We start from the raw sequence: 25,228 nt of genomic DNA, 5'->3' as shown, positions 1-25,228 counted from the left end.
TGAAGCAGATGTGGCGGTCATGATTCTATCAAGGTGGTTGCGAAAGACTGACGACGGATGTCTCGGCGGTTCGTCTTTTATTTTATTATTTGTTTTAATAAGGTCCTCCTTCGGGGGTTTAGTTCTCCCTGGGGGTTTTGGTCCTCCTTTAGAAGGTTTCTTCTCATTCTGTAGAACGGTGCATCTATACGTTCATACGCTCTTTATTACCCCTACATAGTATTTCGGTGAACAATATTGACGACAAAATGAGGGGGCAAATCTTTCGGTGATACAGTTATTGTAAGACTCCAGTTTAAATGTAAATTCTTCTGCCGCTGGAATTAAATTGCACTTTCCACCATTGGTACAGTATATTGCTTAATCAATTCTCAATCATATCGTCAAACTCCTGCAACAATTGGAAAAATATTTCAGAAAAATCAAGAAAAACCCACCCCACCTCATTTATTAGTAGTACGTCTCCTTAAATTTCTCAAAATTGATTTTCACAAAAAAAAAATTATAATTGCAATCTTTTTCTCTCACTTTTTCAAGCATCACATGGGGTGCCGCTTTAGTAGATCTATAGAAATGTTGCTAATTTCCTGTAAAACCCTTATGTGTGGGCTAAGGGTTTCTTCTATGTTTTGTGTATTTTGTTCATCTTTTTCAAATTTTTGTTAGATTCGCGTGATATTCGTTAGATTAGTCATCCGTCTCGATGAGAGGAGTCTAAAAAATACAAAATTTTGACCGAGAGCTAAAAAAAAGTTTGGGAAAATGACGGCCTATGACGTGTTTTGATAATTAATACCCGCCAATGACATTTTCAGTATTAATAATTGTTCTCAGCATATCCTTGGTGGGTATTAATTATTAAAACGCGTCATTAGCCATCATTTTCCCAAAAAGTTTACTAAAGACCGAAAAAGTATCAAACATTTGTCTTAACTATTTGTCTAAAGTGTCGTTTTATTTGAATTCTTTTAACATCGGTCCATAATTTTATACTTTTTTGATTCATCTTATCGAGACGAACGATTAATTCCAAAAATTACGACTAAAAGCTAAACAAAAAATTACAAAAAGCAAAAAACATCAAAATAAGCTCCAAACTTATAAAAGTCAAAAAGAACGCAACCTAACTAAAATTAGGGTAAGTTCAGCTATGGTTCTTATTTTTTAAGTACTATTTCATGTTTACAAGACAAATAATTCTCTTACAATACATCACTCTTAATTCAAAAAATAAATATTATATTAGTATTTATTTCCCGTGAAACGGGGCCTTAATACTGTGAGCATCACATAAACTTTTATCAATAGCTCAGTAAATTTGATACTGTAATTAATATGAGCGTCAAAATTACAGTAATTCGAATGGAATTTTTAGGGAAAAGTGGGACCATATAGACACGTGCAAATGATGGCATTCGTCTTCCCTTAAATGATGGATTTCCACCGCTTGTTCCACTGCGTGGCCCGTGGGGTTCCACTCCTATCATGCCACCCATATTCCCAAACTTCTCCCTCATCTTTTGTCTCTTTGACCGACACTGAGCCCTTTTTTTCGCGTTTATTAATTTTACGTATAGTTTTTGTAAATTATTGATCCGTCTTGTTAAGATGAATTAGAAAAGTACAAAAAAAATCATGATTGTTACTCAAATGTTTTTGAAAATATCCAAGATAAAACTCAAAAGATTTTGATTTTCATGCTCTATTTTTTTACTGATGGCACTTCACTTTGTTCATGAAATTGTTAGTAATTTCACGTTAAAAGTGAAGCGTCAGTAAAAAGTGGAGCGCGAAAATCAGTTTCCAAACTCAAAAAGTCGGCTTTTGGGACTTTTTCTTGGATATTTCTGAAAATATTTGGATAAAAGTAAAAAAAAATTCTCTTCCGATTCCTCTCTTCGAAACGAATCAATAATCAACAAAAGTTAAGCACAAAACTAACAAACATGAAAAAAAAAATTGAATAAAGATAAATAAAACAAGAAAAAGTCCTAAAAGTTATGGGAATGAATCAAGGAAAATTTATAAAAATGGTCCTCATAGTTTCACCCGAGTCTCATTTTCGTCCTTCAAGTATCAATTGCAACTCTTTTAACCTTCAAGTTTGATTTTTGTACAAAGTTGGTCCAATTGATAACATATGCCAGCCAAATTGGCCGGAAAAAATCAGATTGATGGTAGTTTGGACATTGCAGTTTGTACCAAGATGGTCCAATTGATGACGTCTGCCCTTAATCTGATTTTTTCCGTTCAGTTTGGATGACTGAAGTTATCAATTGGACCAATTTGGTACAAAAACCAAACTTGAAGGTCAAAAGAGTTGTAATTGATACTTGAATGACGAAAATGAGACTCGAATAAAATTAGGAGAACCATTTGTTAAAATTTCCCATGAATCAAAGACTATTAAAAAAAACTATTGTGTGGTTAAAAGAGGCCTTACTAAACCATTGAGACTCCTCACAATTGATTCAAAACCAATTGTCTAATCCTCATTCACCACACCTAGTGCGTCTTGAATCTTTAAGCCTTCCTAATATTCTTCAAGAAATCCACTGGAGGTAACTCAAGATTAATGAGTAGGTATTGTAGAAACCTCTTGGAGCTCTAATGAAATATCAAAGATTCATAGATCTTGTATACACTCCAAAATCGAATTCAGACTCTAGGACCCTGTTCGTTTTCGCATTTTGGATTTGGATTTGTTGGTAATAAGTGTATAGAGAAATAGAGTAATGATTAGAAACATGGGTAATGATTGAAGAGAGATAGAGAGAAAAATGAGAGTAATGATTGGAGAGAAATAAGATAATGATTAGAATCCAAAATTCAAAATCCTAAAACAAACAGGGTCTAGGGTTTTTCCTTTCCTCAAAAGATGTATTCTCAATCTTTTTGGCTGCTGAGATAACCCTAGAAGTGAAGAAAATGCATTTTTATATTAGCTATAAACGCGCGAAATCCGATAGAACGAATTTAAACCGATGGATCAATTTTGATGAAGTGGCAACAATTGATTTCCTTATTGATCTTGGTTCATCCGATTGATGTCCACTGAATGCAAGGCTATACTCATCAATAATCCGATCAAATCAGTTTGGAACCGATTGATTTTCCTTCAGCCCAATCAATCCTCCACTCTAATCTTATACATAAGAGAGCTCGTCTTTTTGGAGCTTACCTCGTCGCTGTAACTCTTTAATTATACTCCCTCCATCTTGTAATTTCAGTCTCTTTTGAAAGTACCAAGTTCGTAAGGGAACATGCATAATGCATAAGTTCTAATCAACTCAAAAGTTAATTATTATTATTTTTAATCAAAATTGCAACTTTCATACCTGTTTGATTAGTATATTTTCAGACAACTAGAAAAACTTTTGGCTTGACTTTTGAAAGTGAGAACACATATTTTAAGACATTCTAAAATGGAAATATACGGATAAGAAAGAGACAGGAGAGTAATTCTCTTTATCTAGACAAAAAAAAACAAAAAATCTAAGGTTTCCGTTTGTTTTGATGTAAAATGTTTTACAATGTAAAATATCTTCCTTGTAAAATATTTTTTCAGAAAACAAACTTTTAACTTTTATTTTTTAGAATTTGTCAAAAGTGGGCGAGCGATCGAAAACGCAATTGTGTTCATAGGTTGGGGGTTAATGGTGGAGTACGACGACAGCTTTTCTTTTTCCAACTTAACTGCATAATTATGAACACCTATTTGACTAGGGTACGAGATTTAGGGACAGGGAAAATCATTTTATTGTCGTGATTGATGGGTTTGATATTAACTTGGTGGATATATATTGTGAATTGCGTGGTTTAAATGCCACGAACAAACTGAGCTGCTCACGAATAATTCAAGACTTATCTCGTTAAAGTTTGGCTTAATTCAACTCGGCCCATTTTCTGATCGAGCCAAGTCCGGGCTTGCTATTAGTAATAAGGTTGTTTAATTAATGAGCCGAGAGCAATACTGTAAAATTTGGCTCGACTTGAAAGAGTTCGACTGGTTTGTATTGGCTCGGCTCATTTATATATACAGTCTTGTTTAGTAAATGAACTTTGTAAACGAGCCGAGTTCGAACTTGAAATTTGAGTTCGTTTAGTGAACGAGAACTACAAAGCTAGGTTTGACTTGGCTCTACTCGTTTGCATCCGCTGTGGTATAGTATGTATATGCTTACGTTAGGCCGAGAAAACAGACTCTATCTTGTTATATGCATCCGCTGTGGTATAGTATGTATATTCTTACGTTAGGCCGAGAAAACAGACTCTATCCTGTTACGTGGAATGGGATGTCAAAAGTGTCAACATGGAAATCATTATCCCACGAAATGGGATTCAAGCTGGAAGGAGAGTCCAATTACTCGCAACCAACTCAGAATTTTCTGGGTGCTAAACGGGTACCACAAAGCGGTACCTATCGACAATATCAGCCATCCAAACATGTTTTTGGTGGTTCAGATTTATTTTCTTTCTCTCCCCTCACTCGACCACTCTCTCTCCTATTGTTCTCGCTTTAAAATTCGATCCATCCAAAACACGTCTGAATGGCTAGGATCGCCAACTGGGTACCACGTGTGTGGTCCCCGCCTAGTACCCAAAAACTTCTCAAATTCTTTCTCAAATAAATAATAATAAAAATCAGAATTCTTTCTAAGTTGCCTTTCAATCAATGGGGCCCATGTAGGTGAAATTTCGTTATTAAACAGTCCAAGTATTTATCCTTACAGAGAGAATTGCCTTCCAAAAAGCTTAATTAGCTAGTCATAACAACAAAGAAATTAAGGCCTAGCTAGTCAAGAATATGTGCAAATTATTCCATGCTCTTAACTCTTACAATAGATAATGGATCTCATCTTTGAGTGTGTGGTTCCGGCACAGTATTTTTGAGAAAGGGCCAGGCAAAGCCCCTTTTTTGGACCGGCTTGCTTGTGCATGTCTATCCGAGCGAAAAACATGCATTGATAAGCGGCACATCTGCTAAAAGATAACGCAAGTGACATTGTTTCGAGAGCATAAAATAATCTATCCATCAATAAGTACATGTGTTTGTTACTAGCATAAGTTCTATGTTCTGTTTCTTTAACCATAAGTCAAAACGAAAAGCAGAAAATTAATTTATGTGAAAATAAAATTGGTACAAACACTAGTAATAGAATTGCCAAACCGAAATTCAAACTTCAAACCTCTTCCACAGTCATATTTCTATAATTTTTGGGGCGAAAAGACTTTAAAAAAAAAAAACATTACGGTAACGCAGAAACGCGTGATATCTGTAGACAATCTTCTGAAAGAGGGTGGACCTATATACGAGCTTGTCGGGGATGATCACAATATTTCCTATTGTTATTCTAACATGTACCACACATTTGTCCAACCCCGTGCAGTTTGAAATCAATGGTTAGGTAATTTCATCGTGCCATGACTTTATACATTACCAAGTGCCTAAGAGTCAATACTGAATGTACATTTTCCAAATATATCTTCGTATGACAAGACTCTTTCTTAGACAAATTGATGACAATGAACATGCTCAAGGAACGCGCATCTATAACAAGGCGCATGCCGGATACAAGTTAGATGATCAAATGCCAGCACTATACCATGAATTATGTCTTTTGAACTTCTAGATCTTGCCAATATTTTCGGCCGAATCGAACGTAGCCAGGTGATCGTATCCAGCAGTTGGAGAATATATCAACAAACATTGTAAGAGTTAAATAACCAGACACTACATCCAGTGGTGGGTTCAAAATTTAGTACAGGAGGGGCACCTATTGGTCATAAATTTGAGAGTGTTTTTTTCCATGATCCACTACGATGAGAGAGTACTATATACACACACACACACACACACACACAAACACACACCACGGATCAAGTGAGGGATCTCTCACTTTGTTAAAATGCGGGACTTTCATTTTCCGATCAAATTTTGAAAATCCGAACCATTCAATGTGTGCAGAACGTGATTTTAAAGGTCCTAGCAAGAAATTAGTAAAAAAAATGACCGGAAATGGCTTCATCCGAGCAGGTTTTTTTGAACCGTTCAATGAAAACTGCTCGGATGAAGCCCTTCCCGGTCATTTTTTTTGTTGATTTCTCGCGGAGACCTTTAAAATCACGTTCTGATCACTTTGAGCAGCTTGGATCATCGAAATTCAATCGGGAAGGGGAGTCCCGCATTTTAATAAAATGCGGGATCCCTCACCGGAACCTGACTAATATTTCTTAAGGGGGTTATATGAGAGGTCTTTCTTTTGTAAACGATTGTTATCAGGGTTATCAAAAATTCAGAGACACGTGAGCCCGTGTATGGCTTCACATTGGATCTACTAGAGTACTACATCAATTATGTGACAATCCTGCAGTAATAGCTAAATTGAGCTCAATGTCAATAACTTAAGAAATAGTCGTACGTAAGTACATAACTAAAAAATAAATAAACTACTAGTAACATACATGGACTCTTATCAACGAGAAATAATATGCAATTATTGCCTTCGACAAGTTTGCTCAGCTTAAATGTCTGAGTGATAATAAAAAAAAGCCATCAAAAACTACTTGAAGCTATGGTGCTGATCAAACTAATTATCAAATCGTAGTTACACCCCACATAGGTAGATAACCAATGATCATCAATCAATTAATAATAACGCATAATAGTATAGAATATAATGGGTGTTGAGTGTTGGGAACAAGATTGGGAGCACAATGGCGCGCATAGTAGTATATAAAATTGGTATAAAAGGTTAGATGGTGGTTTTTTACTATTTAGGATATCAGTGCCATACAGTTTCCAAAGAAAAAAAAGAGGATAATGATCGAGACATGGCTATCACATACAGTACTATAAGGCTAGTAGATATATTTCCTTTTGTTTTTGTAGTCTAACATAACATACAGGGTAGTTATGTAATTATTTTTCGGTTCAGTTATGGTTAGGTTCGGTATTGTTTTCGATTCGATTATCTCCTAAAACCGTAACTGAACTGGCCAAGTTTTAAAATTCAATAACCAAAACTACGGTTAAAATTTCGGTTAAAAATCGCACCAAATAGTTCGATACGGTTCAATTAACAACGGTTTGATCGGAGTTCTCATCCCATGAGCTAGCTCTACCACTAAAAGACGGCACTTCAGTTGTTTGCATTCTCTTACCCACATCCGTATCTCTCTTAGAAAAAGCCAAGAAAGAGTGCCATTTTCAAGTTTTGGGATTGGAGGAATCTCTTTTTCCATTCTCTCTCTCCTCTCTCATTCTCTTTCCTGCCCACTTTGCAGAGAGAAAAAGGCTAGCTAGGAAGAGAGAGCCAAAAAGGCCGGCCACCGAAAAGCATTGGACACCTTATCATGAAAGCAAGAAAAAAATCCGACCCGATTAGACTGGCCAACGCACACTCTCATCTCACACATTCCTTCCCTCTCGAGAAAAATTAGTTTCAAAAATGTTTGCTGTAGGCCGGGGGATCGATGTGGTTACGAATTTGCATGTTCTGATGTGATCTGGTGGAATGATTATTCACGATCCTCTTGGATATGCCCTAACAACCTCTTTCTAATCACCAACTGTTTAACGATACGGGTCACGTGAAAATATGATCGAGAGAAGATCATGAGATTCACTATGCGCGAGGAAAAAGATTAGGAAATTAAACATGGATGCAATTCTTTTGATTGCCATTTGGGAGGGCATATAACCCTAATCTTTGACTTATGCTCATGTCTTCGACTTATATGTCCACATGAGCAGAAGTCGAAGATATCCAAGGATGGGCCTTAGGATATCTAATGAACCCCTTAATGTCCGGCTTCTAGTAAGAGCAACGTTACATATACAATCTATGAAGTATCGACACCTCTAGAGGTCGAGGTGTCGCCGTGTCCGGATACGCATGGGACACGTGTCCGACACGTCGAGTGGCGTGTCCAATAATTTAATTTAATTTTTGGAGGGGGACACAGATGGGGACACGGAGTGACACGGGTGGGACACCTATGGGACATGGCTAGGGACGCGGCGGAGGTACATTTGTATATACAACTGAAGGTGCACATGTAGATTCGGATATAGATGTCTCGTGAACCACTTAGTGCACTCGAAATTCTCATTATTTTTTACAAGTCATGATTTATATCAAACAGTTGCATACATATCTATAACCAAATCTGTACTTGTAGATGTATGTACGCAAACTTTCCCTTTGAGTTAGGATACTTTAATTGATCACTTCACTTCCGAAAAAGTTTGTAAATGGGGTGATCCGACCCTTCGATGGGTTCAATTTCATCTGTTCCGAAAACCTCTTTACTTATATGCTAAGGGATTTTTCGATCGTTAAATTGCGTGATTTTTTTTTTACGTTTTAATTCCAACGACCAAAAAACTTATCGGCACATAAACACAAATTTTCAGCACAAAGAATACTTCCTCCACTTCCACATACTTTTCACCATCAAAATGATAAAAGCACACTAGTCTTGAAAACGCTATATAGCTGGTACCCTTTCCTACTAGTACCTTTTTCCAATGAGGACTAAAAATTCACAATCACCCACACGCTCATCTCTCTCTCTCTCTCTCTCTCTCCAAAATCATGCTATATAGTAAAAGTGTGGATCAACGTGTATCTATCTGCCTTTATCTTTTTTTTTTCCCTCCTTTTTCAGATGGAAAATCTGATCAAAGTCAACCTCACCTCATCATTTGGTCTTGGTATTTTTAGGCAACCACCTCAATTCCCCACTTTTATTTTTCCTTTCATTTTCTCTTTTTGCAAAAAAACTTCTCTTCGATCTCTATATAATTACCCACATGCACTCTCTCTCTCTCTCAATCAGATCCAAATCAGTAAACTCATATGGGATCAAGCATGAAGGTGCACCAGTTCGCACGTGGGCTTTGGGAGCACGAACCCTCCCTCACGCTTGGCTGCTGCAAAACCAGCAGCTTACTGCTCCGCCCTCTTGTTCCCAAACTCCCCAACAATACCGAGTCTGTCGCCACCGCCACCGCCACTGCCGCCACCGCTGCTTTTGATCTGAAGAGCTTCATTAGACCCGATAGTGGCCCCCGAAGACTCGGTTCGTCTGATCACAAGACGGAAGCAACTCAGGTGATCCTCCTGAATTATGTTTGCAAACATGTACTGCCATGTACAGAGTTGCCTGGCAGCTGTATGACATATGTGTCTTTCTTCTTTTCACTGATCTATAATGGATAACGAGCTGGACGAGTCAAAGGACGGATTGTTCAAACTTTAGGTTCAGAACTTAACGAGCTTCAAAAATATAAAAAAATATATTGTAGGATATTGAGGTGATCCCGGATAGTGTTTATAAAAACATGAATAGATAGAAAAAGAGCTTCTAATATGGAATTCCCAGGAGGCCAGTATGACATATGTGCCTTTCTTCTTCAAATAAATGAGTTGAACAAGTAGAACGGTGTATTATTCAAGCATGGTTTAAAATTTTAAGGAGTTTTAAAAAAGTGTTCAAGCCTGTCAGTCGAACCAATTTGAAATGAGTTTCTATGAAGCTGATGATGAGCTGAAAGAGTCAAGACTCAAGCGTAACTTGTTCAAGTTTAGTTTGAAAATTTAATCAAATCTAGCGGTGAAAGAACCGTGAAAATGTTTGGTTAATGGCGTAAGGAATGAGTAAATGATTGAGAAACATTTCTGCAGGTGGAGATGCATCCCGGTGGGACAAGGTGGAACCCGACTCAAGAACAGATAGGGATATTAGAGATGCTCTATCGGGGCGGAATGCGCACTCCCAACGCGCAACAGATAGAACAAATCACGGCACAACTCGGAAAGTATGGCAAGATCGAAGGGAAGAATGTGTTTTACTGGTTCCAAAACCACAAAGCACGGGAGAGGCAGAAGCAGAAGCGCAACAGTATTCTAGGTCTCAACAGTTGTCCTAGGACTTCCACGGCGACCACCCCCATTACCACTATAACTTTGGATCACACAAGGGTAAACATGTCTCCTCTCCAAACCCATCCTCAATGGAAGAGTAAAAAAGTTGTGTAAAAATCTCGTTTAAGAGTCTCTGAATGGTGTGATCCTTGACAATAATTAGTCTGAAATTCTTCAGACTCATTACTGTTAAGGATCTCATCATCCTGTATAAAAGTTCTTTTTGTATAGCATTAACCCTTTTGGTTTGATGTCGCGGGTCTCATAAGAACAACGATTTTTAACATTTTTCGGACAAATCTTTCGCAGGGACAAGTGGAGAGATCAGTAGTAGAAGAAGGTCCGTACAAGAGAAAGTGCAGGACGTGGACGTTTGAAGGGTTGGGAGAGGACAAGAGATATTGTAAAGAGGAGGGAGACAAGACTCTGGAGCTTTTCCCATTACACCCTGAAGGCAAAATGAAGGGTTAATTCGGATTTTATTTTCATTGATCTCGTCGATCGCTTTTGGTTCAACATGTTGTGATTAATTTGCTTTTCGATGTCTTTTTTCCTTTCAAGAAAGAAGAAAGATGATGACCGGCCCCTTGTTTATTCTTGATCCATGGAACCAAAGTGCTCTTCTGGAAGTTGGAAAATGGGTATTGAATCTTTATTCGTTTTTCGGTGGGGTGATTTTAGAGGTCAAATCACGCGAACTGAAATTTATGATGCTTTTGTGCCATCTTGCGACTAAAATTGCATGAAAATATAAGTGTGAATGAATCAATTGATTTTAAATTGAAACCTTTTAAAAAATCTAACATGGTATCTGAGCTAGGTTTTGGGTGACCTCACCTCTCATAAGAAAGTCTCTATCGCCCGAAGCAAATTAAATCTTCTGGTCAGCTCAATTCGCACCTTCACGTGCATTCGGGCTGCACGTGAGGGAGAGTGTTAGACTTTGTTCTGCAACCTCCACGTGCATCCAGACTGCACGTGATGGAGAGTGTTAAACTTGTCCCATATCGCTCATTTAAGCCACCCAAACTTGATCAATATATTCTAGAGAGCTTCGGTGATCTTAGCATTTTGACTGTAGGAACTTGTTGAAAACCAAGCTGGTGTTTTTATTTTTGGTGAAAAGTGGTGAAGCTAAGGACGCACTGAAGTCCACTTCTCCCTTTCTTCACTACCTTACGGAGTAGTGTACATTTCTAAGTTTCAAATTGGGAAAGACAGGTTTCCTCTCTTTCATACAGCAAAACCAACTGCATAAAGATATTGGGATACTCCTTTTGAGACTTTTTTCATAAAGGGACAAGTCACATATCAGCAAAGAGATCACACGCAAATTTTGTTATAATGGTGAGTAATGGTTTGTGGGGGCCAAAATGGGTTGTAGGGCGCTTCATTTTGGAGGGGTGTAATTTGAAATTGAAATTGAGACAATGACAACTAGGGGTGCAAACGAGTCAAGCAGAGCTGAGCTTTGTATGTTCAAATGCGGCTAACAAAGCTTGACCATTTGCTAAATGAGCTAAAAACTTTAGCTCGAGCATGACTTGGTTGTAAATGAGCGGAGCCTGGTTCATTTTACCAAACAAGCCTTTATAAACATACCGAGTGTACCTTTATAAACATACCGAGTGTATACAAATGAGCTGAACTCATCATTCCAGAGTTAGTCTTATTTGCTAAATAAGTCTAAAAGTCGAGCTCAAGCTCAGCTTTAGTTACTAAACGAATTGAATCAAACCGAACCCTAATGAACCGAGCTTCGAGATGCTCGCTTGATTTTTTTTCAACCCTATGACTGACAAATTTTGACATTCTTGGGTGCGCAATGTTTGTATTAGAAACATATGGACAAAAGCAGGAACAAAGTCTAAATTGTATGTTCCTATTTTCTTCACATGATGCCAGAGGGAACCGTTTCGTTTTTGGCTTCACCACAAGAGAAGAATAATTAGAAAATTAGAAGTTGGCCTTAGTTTTTAGGTTCGGTTTCATCTCAACCCTGAATATTTATATTATAAAATAGAGTGATCTTTGGTTTATCCATACAAACATGAGCATCCTTCTAACCATTGGATTGCAATTTTAATAGGTTACGGCCGTTGGATTGAATCATTCATTCCAACTTATTTCCCACACCTGTCTACCCAGCAATTTTCTTCTTCTCTATCATGTCTCCTCATTTTCTCCATCGTGTTTCCTCTTCTCTCCTCTCTTCCTCCATAGTTACTCTCTCTCTCTCTTTCCGCAGAATCCACTCCTTGACGCTCCGGAAAAATAAAACAGCGCCCACAAAGCTCCTCTACCAATTAGCCATCCCGCACACCCACCAATCAGACGTCCATGAAATCGATTTGGTTCTCCCTTTCTGGTACGACTCTCATCATCCTTAGGGTCTTCTTGCAGAAAAAATAATGTGGCCTAAATTGTTGTTTAGGATGAGAATTTTTTTGATGGAAGTCTTACAGGAAAAAAATTGTTGTTTAGGATGAGAATTTTTTTGCTGTTTAGAAAAATAAAAGGGAAAATTTCAAAATGATATATACCTGAACTTTGAACCCAATGTCTCATACACACCTAAACTTCACTTTATTTCAATTAGACACATGTGTTAACAAAAACCCCTAATTGAGACACCTGCTGTTATATTCTGTCAATTTTGTGAAGAAATGTGATGACGTGGCTTTTTTCTTTCGATAAGTGCCTAATTGGCACTATTAGAGCATCTCCAGCCTTGACCCATTTTAAGACTCAAATTTAAAAATGGGACAAAAATCACAAAAATCTCTCTCCAATCTTTGACCCAAACCCTTTTTTATTTTGGATTTTACCTATTTTTTTGCTCAAATCTGAGACAACTTTAGCCTTGACCTATTTTTCCAACAGCTAGTTAGAGAGAGAGAAAGAGGGAGGAGGAGGGAGAGAGAGAACCTCGTCGGCAGTGGCAGCAGGCCGAGGGCCGGCGGTCTGATCGAGAGGTGATGCAGAAAGTGGCAATGGCATTGTGACCTCTAAGCCGTCTTGGGTCCTCTAGAATTGTCGTTATCTTCTGGCCTCCGATGATGATGAACGAGTTTCAGAGTTGTCTTTTTGTCGTTGTGTCCAGTTTTGGGTTTTGTGTGAATTTTTTTTTTGTGTTGTGTCCGGTTCTGGGTTTTGTGTGAAAATTTTTTTGTGTTTGATTCTTGGGGAGAGAGAGACAGAGATGGAGAGAGAAAAATATCAGGTCTCCTATTTTGGATTTGATTGTTTTACCTTATTTACCATTATGCCATTAAGAATAAAATGTATATATATTTGGGTAAAATTTGAGTTTGATGGTTAGAGATGTGTCTACCCAAAATGAATTTTTATCCAAAATTTGAGGAAAAATATGAGTGAAGGCTGGAGATGCTCTTAGGCACTTGATAATCAGCCATTGCAACACACTGAATCAAAACCCCTCCTCGCCTCTCTCTCTCCTCGCCTCCCTCCCCCTTTCTCATGGGAACGTGACGTCGAGCGTGGCGACAAGGTTCGAGTTCTTCCCGTCAAGGACGAAGAAGACGACGGCGGACGGTGGTGTGCACCGGGCTCACGGCGGGCGGACAAGAACGTCAACGTTTGCATTCGAAAATCATTTTCCCAATTGTCTATTTGTTTTCGTTGGCAAAATCTTTATTTGGGTGTTATTTTGTTCTTCGTTGTGTTTGGTTTGCTTTAACTTTCGCTAAGATGATGAGATAATGATGTAAACCCAACTTCAACAACATATGCAAACAATAAACCCCAAACCAGAGAGAGATAGTCACCTATTTTATCCCAGAATCTCACCTTTTTTATCTCATATTCTGATCATTGATTCCAGCTGGGTTTCACCTGTTGCCTTTCGATGATGAGTTTATTTCCAAGAAATTATTAAACTTGATTTTTCTTTCTGCGCAATTTAAGAAAAAACAGATTCTTCTTTCTGCTCGACAGAGTTGTGCGAGCAAGCAAGAAACCCATTTCTTTTTCTATGTCACATTAATGATTCCATCAAAGGTTTGCTAAAATAGCAACTGGGAGTGAACCAGTTTGTTCGGCGAGGGAGAAAGGGGAAGGGAGGCGAGGAGGGAGAAGAGGGGCTTTGATTTGGTGCGTTGCAAAGGCTGAATGTCATGTGCCAATGGGGCATTAACGGGAGAAAAAGACCACATCATCACATTTCTCCACAAAATGAATGGAATTTAACGGCACCGTACCTCAATTAAGGGGTTTTGTAAAGTACAAGTGCCTAATTGAAATAAAGTGGAGTTCAAGTGTTTATGAGACATTGAATCCAAAGTTCATATGTCATTTTGAAATTTTCTCAAAAGAAAATCGATTTTGCTATTTAGGGTATGAATTTTTTTATCTATATCTTTTGTTATTTGTCTTTCAAAGATGCTCACTTTGTATTTGTTAAAATGCATGTTTGACAGAATGAAAATAGTAGGAAGTAAATTAATTCTTTATGCTAACTTTTGTGTAGCTTTTTTAATTTTTAGATAGACTTTGTGGTCCGATACTTTGAGGACAGGCGCCATGACAGTAACAACATGTGGAGACATGTCTAGGGAAATGCTGGAGACACGACAAAGTGAATTCAACACATTTTAAAAAGAATTCCAATTGAGAGTTTATTTGTTGTGGACTTTGTTCCTCTTTCGTTTGAATGGTATTGTTTGATCAAATCAAATTATGTTAGGACCGGCACATCCCTTTCCCTAGGTAACAATGTGATCAAATCATTACAGGACCAGCACATTCATTTCCCTCGTTCTCTCCCCTATCGCCAAGAAGCGTATGACAGAAACGTGTTGCGCCGTGCCTTTAGACATGATCTTGCACTAGTTGCATCATAACCTAGATAGGCTTGGTTATGGTGCATAATGAATTTTTTTTACCCCAAATCGATATTTCCTCTGCGCGCTCTCTCACTTTTGGTTAATTGCCCAATGAATGCCCTAACTTAGGTTTTATTCCACTCTGTCAGAGCATACACAATGGGTTTGTTAACTAGTGTGTTAATTGTGTGTGTTAAGACTTAATAAACAAAATTGTATTTTTTGTGCCACAATGCTTGTGTGTTAGAGTGCGCTAGAGTATGCTAAATGTAGTAATGTGTTAGTATATATGGTTATCAAGTTTAGCAAAGATGTTAACAAACAATAAGTGGGTCATATCCCTATAAATTCAAACTTCAAACTTCAATCATAAAACATAAATGTCCACACTACTTTCTTTTTTTAAAACTTACCATTAGCTTGATTTACCGTTGCCTTTTTCATTATTTTTCTATATATGTGTTGAACACCAAAGATCAGAATTTAGACGAAATAGAGAAGATAATAGGATTTCATGCTCTGAACATAATTCTTTTAAATGGGATGTGGAGTGGGAGGAACATGGCCATTGGCCTTTCCTTCATTACAGAAAAATAGCGTTGGTGATATAGCCATTATAAAAGTTTGTTTTGATACGTTATTTTAAAGAGTTAATACACTTCTTACTAACTCATTGAGGTACTCATATATATACTAACACACTCTTAAGTTAACATACACTTGTGGGACCCACTTTTTATTCTAACACATACTTTAACAAACATTTTGATACACAAATATAATACACCGATTGCGGATGCTCTCAGTCTCTTGGACCCCAAACCCCCCTCCTTTCTAGGGGTACAAACTAAACTCAAAGCTTGCGGATCAACAAAAAAAAAAAAACTAAACTCAAAGCCGATTTTGGCTTCTGTAGCTTTCATATCCACCCCTTTCCATCAATCTCCTTCAGAATTTTCTAGGGCAGAACAAAAATTGACGCCCAGTACACTTTTTTTTGTATCCGCCAAAAAGCCCAAAGGGCAAGCCCAGTGCACTTGAATGCTATTGTGTTCTATTGCGCCAAATTTTTGTGAATTATTGATTTATCTCGACGAAAAAAATTTAAAAAGTAAAAAAAAAATTACTTTTATCCTAATATTTTGGGAAATAATCACTCTTTTTTTTTAAAAAAAAAAGTCAACTGTTTTATTTTTATTTTTGCTAAAAATTGGTTATTTTTCAAAATATTAAGATAAAAGTAAAAAAAAAATTATTTTTTCGATTCATCTCGTCGAGACGAATCAATAATCCACAAAAGTTTGCCAATTGATTTCATGTTTACACAAATGGATTGACAGGTTACATAATTTGAGGTTGTTTTGTGGATTCTGACGACCAAATGTTGTTACTTGGGAAACCGTATATAGTCATTGATCATTGATTTTGTTTTGTTGGATTACAGTTTCGCATGCATTTGTTCCTTAGTCTATCATGGTGATTTAGGAGTACGTTGAAGCCATGTTTTACTATTTACTTTGAGTTTCGGTTTTACGCTTTTGTTTCTGCACACTCAACCTAGCATCAAGAATGTCATGCACTGGGCCGGGGTACTGGACCTATATGTATTTATCATCTCGATCAATTCACTTGTGGGTTGCTTTGTTGTATGCTGATAGATCAATGTATCGCTTCAATCTTAGGAACTTCGTAACCCAAAATATGCAATTTCTTCATAAATATCTTTCTACAATGGTTAATCCCAAAATTTAGGAGAAAACCTCCGGGGACCGACAGGTTCCCCACTGAAATCGTACCGACGTCTGCGCTGGGCCGTCTCCGGCCACCGGAAGGCCGATCCGAGCCGTCGAAAAATTCCATAAAAAAAAACAAGGAGGCCTCCGCAAAAATCAACTGCATCTGATGTGTGTAGGGTGCTTGATCCAAACACTCTATTTTTCGTGTATATATGTATATACATGTATATAGGAAAAATAGGGTATTCAGATCAAATACTCTGCACACATCGGATGCCATTAATTTTCTCGAGGGCCCTCTCAAATTTTTTTTTTTGAATTTTCAGACGGCTCAGATCGCCATCCGGTAACCGGAGACGGCTCAGTGCGGCCGTCGTTAAGATTTCGGTGGGCAACCAATCGGTCCCCGTAGCAGATCTATTTAGTGACATAACCAAACATGGGATTGGCCTCATGAGCATGGGATATCCCAATATTAATCCCGTGCGAATCAAACAGGGGATTGTATAGGATTTAGGACAAATAGGTAACCCCAAGACTCTTAATCATGTATGTTTTAATCCCCGAATCAAACAAGGCCTTAGAACAATTAGTTTGTATTTTCTTTCGTTGGATGGTGGATAATTTAGTTTCCGACATCCGTATTTGAAATGATTTCTATTTTCATGTATGCAGATAAAAAGAATTACTACTCCCTATTTACGTGTTGCCATGTCCATGTTTGGCCACGTCGGTCTCAAAAAATTGCTTGCCGTATTGAGAACTTCAATTTAACTATATATGTTACCCGATACCTTTTCCTGGCATATGATCATCTACTTGAGGAGTTTATATTAAGTGTCTAACAAAATACTAAAAAAATTCGAGATACAAAATGGATATAATTGTGCTTCGCGGTCATGTTTTCTAATTAGGAAGAATTAAGATCCCACACAAGCGTGGGGAAATGGGATCACCATTATTCAACATTATAACTCAATTTGTTCATTTTGAAAATTTTGAGTTGTAAATGTATGAAAAAATAAAGTTAATTGAACGATAAAAATCAGAACGTTTTATGTTGTTGGTCTTTATGTTTTATGTCTCGTGCTCTAAAAATCAGATCCTGGTGTGGGAAATAATTAATTTGGTCAAAAGAATATATAGTCTTGTGATGAGAAACCCTTGTATTTGGGATCAGCTCCTTCAAAATAACGATCCTTCCTACTTCCCCAAATCTCTTAAGTATTTTCAAACTAGTACTCAGAACAAACATACTTATAAACTTAAGCTGTCCATTTTATAAAACAAATGCTACTATATTAATTTTCAAATACTTTTTGATGTCCGATAAAGATAAAATATATATATATATATATATATATATATATATATATATATATATATATTATAGATAAGGAGTTGATAATGCCAAAACTCAAATTTTTCCTGCCAAAACTCAACTCCACCTTGACTTATTTACCCTTCTACTCCACTAATGACCTTTCATGCTCATTTACTTTACAAAACTACCCCTTCAATCTCTTTTGTTAATTGCAATTGCATCCAACGTCACTTTTGCTCTGCTGCAAACCCTTCGAAGATTGAAGGCGAACAAAAAACAAAAGAAGAGAACAACAGATCAAACACACGCCACTAGGATGGGTTTTTATGTCCTGCTTTCAGTACTCCAATAGAAGAAAATATTTCTTTTCATTTGTTTTCGGTATCACCAAACTTTGACCAGCCTTCGTCAACCACACAAAGTATTTTTCTTTTTGAAAAAACTTACTTACGGGAGGAGTCGTGAATAAGTTTTACAGAGTTCAATCGTGGCCATCCAAAAGTGTTTTAGACAATCCGGATTAGGAAAAATCTATTTTTCTATTATAGATTGTTTTTAATCCGGATTGTCCAAAATACTTTTGAACAACCGAGATAAAGCGCCTCCGTAAATAACTTATTCAAACCCTAAAAGTGACAGTAAAAAATTCAAGAATCCTAAAGATGAGGGGAACTCATAAAAAAAACAAGTTCGTTCAAATCCTATGTAGAGGAAATATAATACTCATGTACCTTGATTGATTAGAATAGGAAGATCTAAGAATGAATTTGAGGAGCTGACCTCACGAACGGAAAGCTCAGCTTCAATCTTCGAAGGGTTTGCAGCAGGTAAAAGTGAAGTTGGATGTAATTAATTGCAATTAACAAAAGAGATTGAAGGGATAGTTTTGTAAAGTAAAATGAGCATGAAAAGTCACTGGTGGAGTAGAAGGGCAAAAAAGGCTAAGGTGGAGTTGAATTTTGGCAGGAATAATTTGAATTTTGGCATGAATAATTTGGATTTTGGCATTATCAACTACGAGTATCTTTTTTTTTTCAAACTGAAATTAGATATAAGAGTATCATTTACTGGGAAATATAGTATAATAGCATCTCCATTCCTTACTTAAATCTTTTCTCAAACTCAAATTTGAGTAAAAATCACCCAAACCCTCCTCCACTCCTTACTCAAACATATACCAAATTTGATTTTTACCCAAATTTGGTTAAACTTCAAAACCTCACTCAAATTTTTTAAAGCAAATTTAACACCTTTAAATTTACAATATTACCACTAATGAAGTTTTTACTTAAATTTATGCATATTTGTACTTGGATTTGAGTTTATCCATTGGAACACACAATACCAAATCAAGTTTTTATCCATTTTTTTTTTGACAAATTTGAGTAAAAATCTGAACAAGGAGTGGAGATGATATAAGATGAACGGTTTGGATGATGCGATTCCCAAAAAAGGGGTTGTTGATAAGATCATCTCCAACCTATACTCTATTTCTTCATTTTGGAGGAAAAATATTTTTCAATCCATCATCTAAAACTCTCTTCCATTTGGGAGGATGAACTTTGATCCTCTAAATATAAAGGATGAAGTAAAAAATAGAGGATCTCCTCCAAATATGTGTTGAAGTTGAGAAATACAGTGTTGGGTTGGAGTTGAGATAAATAGCACAATCCTCTAAATCTACTTTTGCAAATAAAATAGATTAATTTGATCCTTTCAAATAAAGATTTGGAGAAGGTTGAATTGGAGATGCTTTGAGGGAAGAAGACCATGTCCGGCAGTGAGCCATGGACGATTCTCTCTGGCGCCACCTTCCACCGGAGATCATAGCCCACATACTCTCTCTCCTACCGGTGAAGTCTCTGTCGATTCAAGTGCGTCTCCCCCTCGTGGAAATCCCTAATCTCTTCCCCCAATTTCTCCAAAACCCACCTTCACATGACCATTACTACCAACAAACCTCAAAAAACCCTTCTCAGGATATATATAGATAGTTTGTTGACTACGGAATTGATGTCTCTGTTTGGTTATTTTCATTGACTACGGAATTGATGTTTGGATGATGATTGAGTATGGGGTAACAGAGTCGTGGACTAAATCTTCGATTGCTAATCCTAGGATATATATAGATAGTTTGTTGTGTTGGTCAGCAGATGATGAGTTTGTGTTGAGCACGCATGGAAGGATAGTAGATTTTAACGGAGAAATAATAGGAGGTGAACCAAACAGAGACCAACTAATTCTGTACAATCCGAAAAAAGAAATAGTGAGGGTCATGATTGTTCCTGGCATTCCAACTATATTTTGTCTTTCGGGCAACTCGGTCGAGACCCTTATCTCTCCTAATTGGAGGACAGATTATGAGACAATGTGAAGCTTCTTCAAATGAAAGTTCAAAGAGTTATCAGGTATATTACCAACATAGAAATGATTCTGTCCCTTCTTTTGTAGATTAGTAATGGTGTATATCGTGTGCTACGTGAGCTTTAGTATTTAATATTTTTGGAGATTGGAGGTCTAACATATCCCTTTTTGATACTTATTTATGTCTTGTAGTCTGAGTTATGTAGAACATTGGTTAGAGATGTATGTTGGATCGAGATTATGTCCTTGACCGGACGCTAGTGTCTAGGTCGCACTCATAATGGTTGGAATCTGACCTATGAAGCATGACTTGCATGATTACTTATATAGATGGGTGTTATATCCATGTCATGGGACTCATGTCCATATAGGATACGAATACTCCTTGGATACTCAGTGGCAGGTATTTGATACTCCTTAACGCGTCCATAGTTTGTAATTTAATTTTCTTTATTCTTGATACACTCCTTACTTCCGCTTGCAATGTACTTCTAGACAAGTATGACTAGAACTAGAATGCTTGGTTGATGGAAATGTACAGAATGAACAAAAGGTGGGTTCCATTATATAGAAGCAGTACATTTTTTTCTGGTATCCGTATCAATGGAAACATGAAATCATTTTTCGGTACATTTCTGAATTCCCATACACCTCCGAACGAATTTGTTTTACAATATGAAAAAGCTGTCAAGCAATGTCACGAGTAGGAAAGAAAGGAAGATTTTAACTCATTTAACTTGCAAGTTGTTTTGCACACAAGAGACCCAATTGTAGATCGAGGCGGAGGGCTTTTCACAAATGTTCAAAGCATTCCAGAAAGAGCTTTTTGGATGTTTACGGTTACGTCGGCAAAAAGATCAATTGGAAGGTGCTCTCAGTCAGTATTCTGGGCAGAAGCACCAAGTATGGTATTCTACGCGATGTCGATTCAGGAGGTGGTCCCAAGATTTCAGGGCCTTGCTGCTGTGGACTTTAAGAGAAGAGGCCCACAACTGCATTGAAGCAGGTGGGGATGTCCACATGCATCCAAATTCCCTGTTCCCAAACTTCTTTCTTTTCCCCAATATTGTACTGTAGTATACATTAATGAGATTAGCGGGGTAGTTAGTTAATTAAACTTATATATAATTGAAACTCTTGTGTTAAAAAATGATGACCCAGTTTCTCGAGAGAATATTAGTTCTTCCAAAATAAGGATTGACCACGAGCCACATAATTTTTTTTGAGCGAAAGATCATCACAGTTATTTTAAAACGAAAAGATTACATTTTGCTGGACTTACCATGTAGTATGGGTTGTGGGTGGTGGGCAATAATGTTCTGGTTTGGTCGTTGGAAATTGATGTGTCGGATGGGTTCGATGCGGTCTCCAGTCGTCGTGGGCACGTCTTCGTGCCCGAAGCTCGCCAAGGCAGCGGAGGCTTGCCTCGGAGTTTCTCCACTGTTTGGTACGAGTTCACGCCTACACCCTCTTGACAGTGTTTCGCCGCCTTGTCCAGATCTGGCCGGCATGCTTTATGGACCTTGTTCATGGGATCGTTTTCTTGCCTGTTGCTGTAGGTGTGGTGGTTTTAGGAATCCACAACATTTTTATGTTTATGCAGTGATTAAATTATGTGATTCTTTGGTGCCTATTTTTTTTTCGTTGACTGGCTCTATTGGCTAACACCAAGTGTCGGTTCTGCTTGTGCAGCGTGTGTTGTGTCTTGATAGAAGTAATTAGGTAGTTCTTTGATGTAATTTGTATATTTGTTGGCTGGGATGCACATGATTTTTTATCTTTGTAGCTTTTGTTGGATTCCATTGTAAGTGCTGTTGAGCCTTTGAAATGATATGCAATGATTGACGTTTTCAAAAAAAATAAAAATAAAAATAAATGTAGGCCGGAAAAATTAAGGTCATGGTGACATAGTCAAATTAAGATTCTCCAAAAAAGCATATTAGGGTTTGATTGCAGAGAAAAGACATGTAGTCTCACTAGCGAATTATCCATGCCCACGACACTCCTCCAAAAATGACCCCTACATGATAAACTGTTGTTGGAAATCAATATTAGTCGAATATAAGAAATTAAACGTAGATGCACATATGCTTAGGTAAAAGGGGGAAAAAAAACAGCAATGCAAATAATCCACCAACAAACACTGATTTTAAGATTCAACTGTTAGATAGGTCATGGCATGAAAAGAAGTAGAACAGCGTGCCAATAATCAACCAAAAAACCACAAAATTCACCCACAAAACAGAACCATAGCTAATCACTATAGGATCTGCACCAAAATTAAAAACATCTTTCCATCACCAAGCATCTTAAATGGTGAAATTGCTGCTTTAACTTGAAGCCTCAGTGTTGTCTGAGTTTGAACTCGGTTCCACCTCGTAACTTTCTTCCTTTTCAGATGATTGACCGCTCCTGGTTTCATCCAGTGTTCTAGGAAACCTATCCAAAAGATTGCAGATGATCAAGGAGAAACGTGAAGAAAGTTACTGAGTTGAAAGTTCCACAAATACAAAATATGCCCAATCTATGAAGCGAGAGCTCATCTACATCAAATGGGGAAATGAGGGTAGAGCAACACATCTAATACCGCATAGAAAGACTATATAGTGCCAAACGATGAGTATTTTGTCGTGTCCACCTGTCCTTAAAGGTATATAGGCAATTCTGCACTTGATTTCAAAGTTGTGAACACAGTAGAAGAGGCTCAAGAGATTCAGTTTTTCTTCTGAAGCGTTGTCCATTGCCAATCTTAATCTTAGTTGTAACCCTGACCAAGTCAAGAAAGTAATCAGAAACGTAAGGGCCTAATGATGCTGCCCCTGCTTCTTGGGTAACATGCGTATTGCATGAGCTTCTGTATTTCAAGGTTCTTGGAGGTTGCAAATCCACACATCCCTTATTGATGCTTATATAAATTTGGTAGTCGTTATACAGGGTATTGGTTAGTGATGATGTTTCTTTTTTCCTTTTATTTTTTGTTTTGGACAGGTTAGTGATGCATGTTGAAAATAGATTCTCTACGCAAGTGGCAGGGTGTGCTCAAAATAGTTGGGAGTCTAACCTTTGAAGCAACAGATCAAAAAAAAAAAAAAACCTATGAAGCATGACTGCATGAGTACTTATAGGGGTGTCATATTCGTGTCATCCATTATATGATACAATCATGGATATACTCCTCGGATACTGAATGGCATGTATCTGATACTCCTGAAACATATCCATAATTTGTAAATATATTTTCTTTATTCAAAGTATCGGATACTCTTACATCACGCACTTCCGTGAAATAGAGAATATGGTATTTCTTACCCAGCATCAAGGTATAACCATTATCAGTAATACATGAGTAGTTTTTCGCTACTTTGCTTACCTCTTAGAGAAAGTGAACAATGAACAGTGAGATTAAACTAGTTCCATCTTTTTTTGGAGGACAGATAGTTTGAGAATGTGCGGATAAATGGGTTCCTGGCATGACATATGGGTTCTCGACTCATGAAAAAGTCTTGCCCTCTGTACTCAATTGGAAGGAACCCACTGTGACCTGTCTCTTTCCCATATTCATTGCTTGAGATTTTTTTTGCTTTGGCGACTATTTTTGCATTCCTAGCTTCTATCCTCTCCGTCTCGTAGCTAATCCTTCAAAGCTTTGGGCTTTCATGTTTCATCAGTATTTGACTGAGCTAATAAGTGTGGATACAAGTATTTGCATCAAGAGAAATTGCTGCCTCGTAGTCCTTAGGTTTGGCAACCCGTTGGGCATAACTTCTGGGGTTTTATTTATTTATGGAATGCAACTTCTTGAGAAATTGAAGTCTTATTGTGGAAGAGTGTAAGTGGTATTAATTCTTCCCATGAGAATTAAGATAGCGTCCGGGTGTCCTAAAGATTTAGGAAAGGAACAGAGCTGTCATTCTTGGCTTGCCAATGGAATGGCCATTCACCTAAAATGGTGAATGATGATTCCATTGTGATGTGCATTCTGCACATTTCTTTTAACGAGCAATTGACATCCTGAATTATCCATTCTAGTGAACCAAACGCAACTTTTTGTTCTTAGTCTACCAGATTAACCTTAAGTGCTTACCTTTCTTACTGTGTACTAGAATGGTGGAAAGGCTCAGCCACCTATAATAGTGAATTATGATTTCATTTGTAATGTGCATTTATCGTTTTTTTTTTTTTTTTTTGAATAAACTAAATAAATAACAGAATGAACATTCCATTCAGGTGAACCAAACAAAAGCTTATGTTCTTTATCTACCAGATTAACCTCAATTACCTACCTTTGCCCGTTGTGCTCTAGCAAGGAGGAAAGGTTAAGCCACCTAATTGTCAATGCTATTTGTCTCAACTTATTTAGTGTGGCGCTTAGATTTGATGATACAGCCCCCATTGAATTTTTTTGAGATTGGTTGCTGCATTGGCTCATCCATTTGGACAACAATGACAAGGGGAAGGCTTGAATTCATGTTTAAGCTTCAGCTGTTCTAGTTCTTGGTACTATTATCTATTACACACTGAACTTCTGGCCATCACTTTTGTTGTTTAATGGGCTATTATTATTCATGTTTTTAGTGGTGCTAGAGCCTAGAATACACACACCCTAACAATCTGAAATTTGTTTTGCAGTTTATAGGGAAGGATCATCCAAGCTCTAATCCAGCCAATTAAACTCTGTGCAGCAGTACTCATGTTTTTAAGGGGAACCATGTTCCAGATAGATATGCTCTTCAGCACGTCATCTCTTAAGCCCTTTTGAAGGCATTTTCGGGGCTAGATTCCAACAAAAGCTTCTCTCTTCTTCTTTTTTTTTTTGTATTTTTGTAGCTTTCAGTTCCGTTTCTTGGCTAGGAGCTGCTTTATTGTTGTATTGTTGTTGCACGACCATACTGCTGGTAGTTTTCAGCTTGGTGTACCTAAATTACTGGATTTATTCCAACGTGAATTATGTTATTAGATTTGCGAAAAAAGGAAAAGAAAAAGTGCTCCATCCTTTCCATAATTTGTCATTTTTTCAACAAAAAAATA

At 37.4% G+C, this 25,228-nt stretch overlaps 1 protein-coding gene across 1 annotated transcript; it reads left to right on the top strand.

The window, feature by feature from the left end:
* The first annotated feature begins 8,716 nt into the window (after window positions 1–8,716).
* Window positions 8,717–10,593, top strand: LOC131331236 (WUSCHEL-related homeobox 4-like). Its single transcript, XM_058365120.1, has 3 exons — window positions 8,717–9,119; window positions 9,693–9,989; window positions 10,242–10,593. Exons 1-3 carry the CDS (start codon window positions 8,865–8,867, stop codon window positions 10,401–10,403), a joined length of 714 nt encoding a protein of 237 aa, XP_058221103.1. The 5' UTR covers window positions 8,717–8,864; the 3' UTR covers window positions 10,404–10,593.
* The last annotated feature ends 14,635 nt before the right edge of the window (window positions 10,594–25,228 follow it).

The sequence above is a fragment of the Rhododendron vialii genome, chromosome 6a, assembly GCF_030253575.1.
Source record: "Rhododendron vialii isolate Sample 1 chromosome 6a, ASM3025357v1".
Lineage (NCBI taxonomy): Eukaryota > Viridiplantae > Streptophyta > Magnoliopsida > Ericales > Ericaceae > Rhododendron > Rhododendron vialii.
Note: the sequence above shows the minus strand (reverse complement) of the source record. Positions and strands in the feature narration are given on the sequence as shown.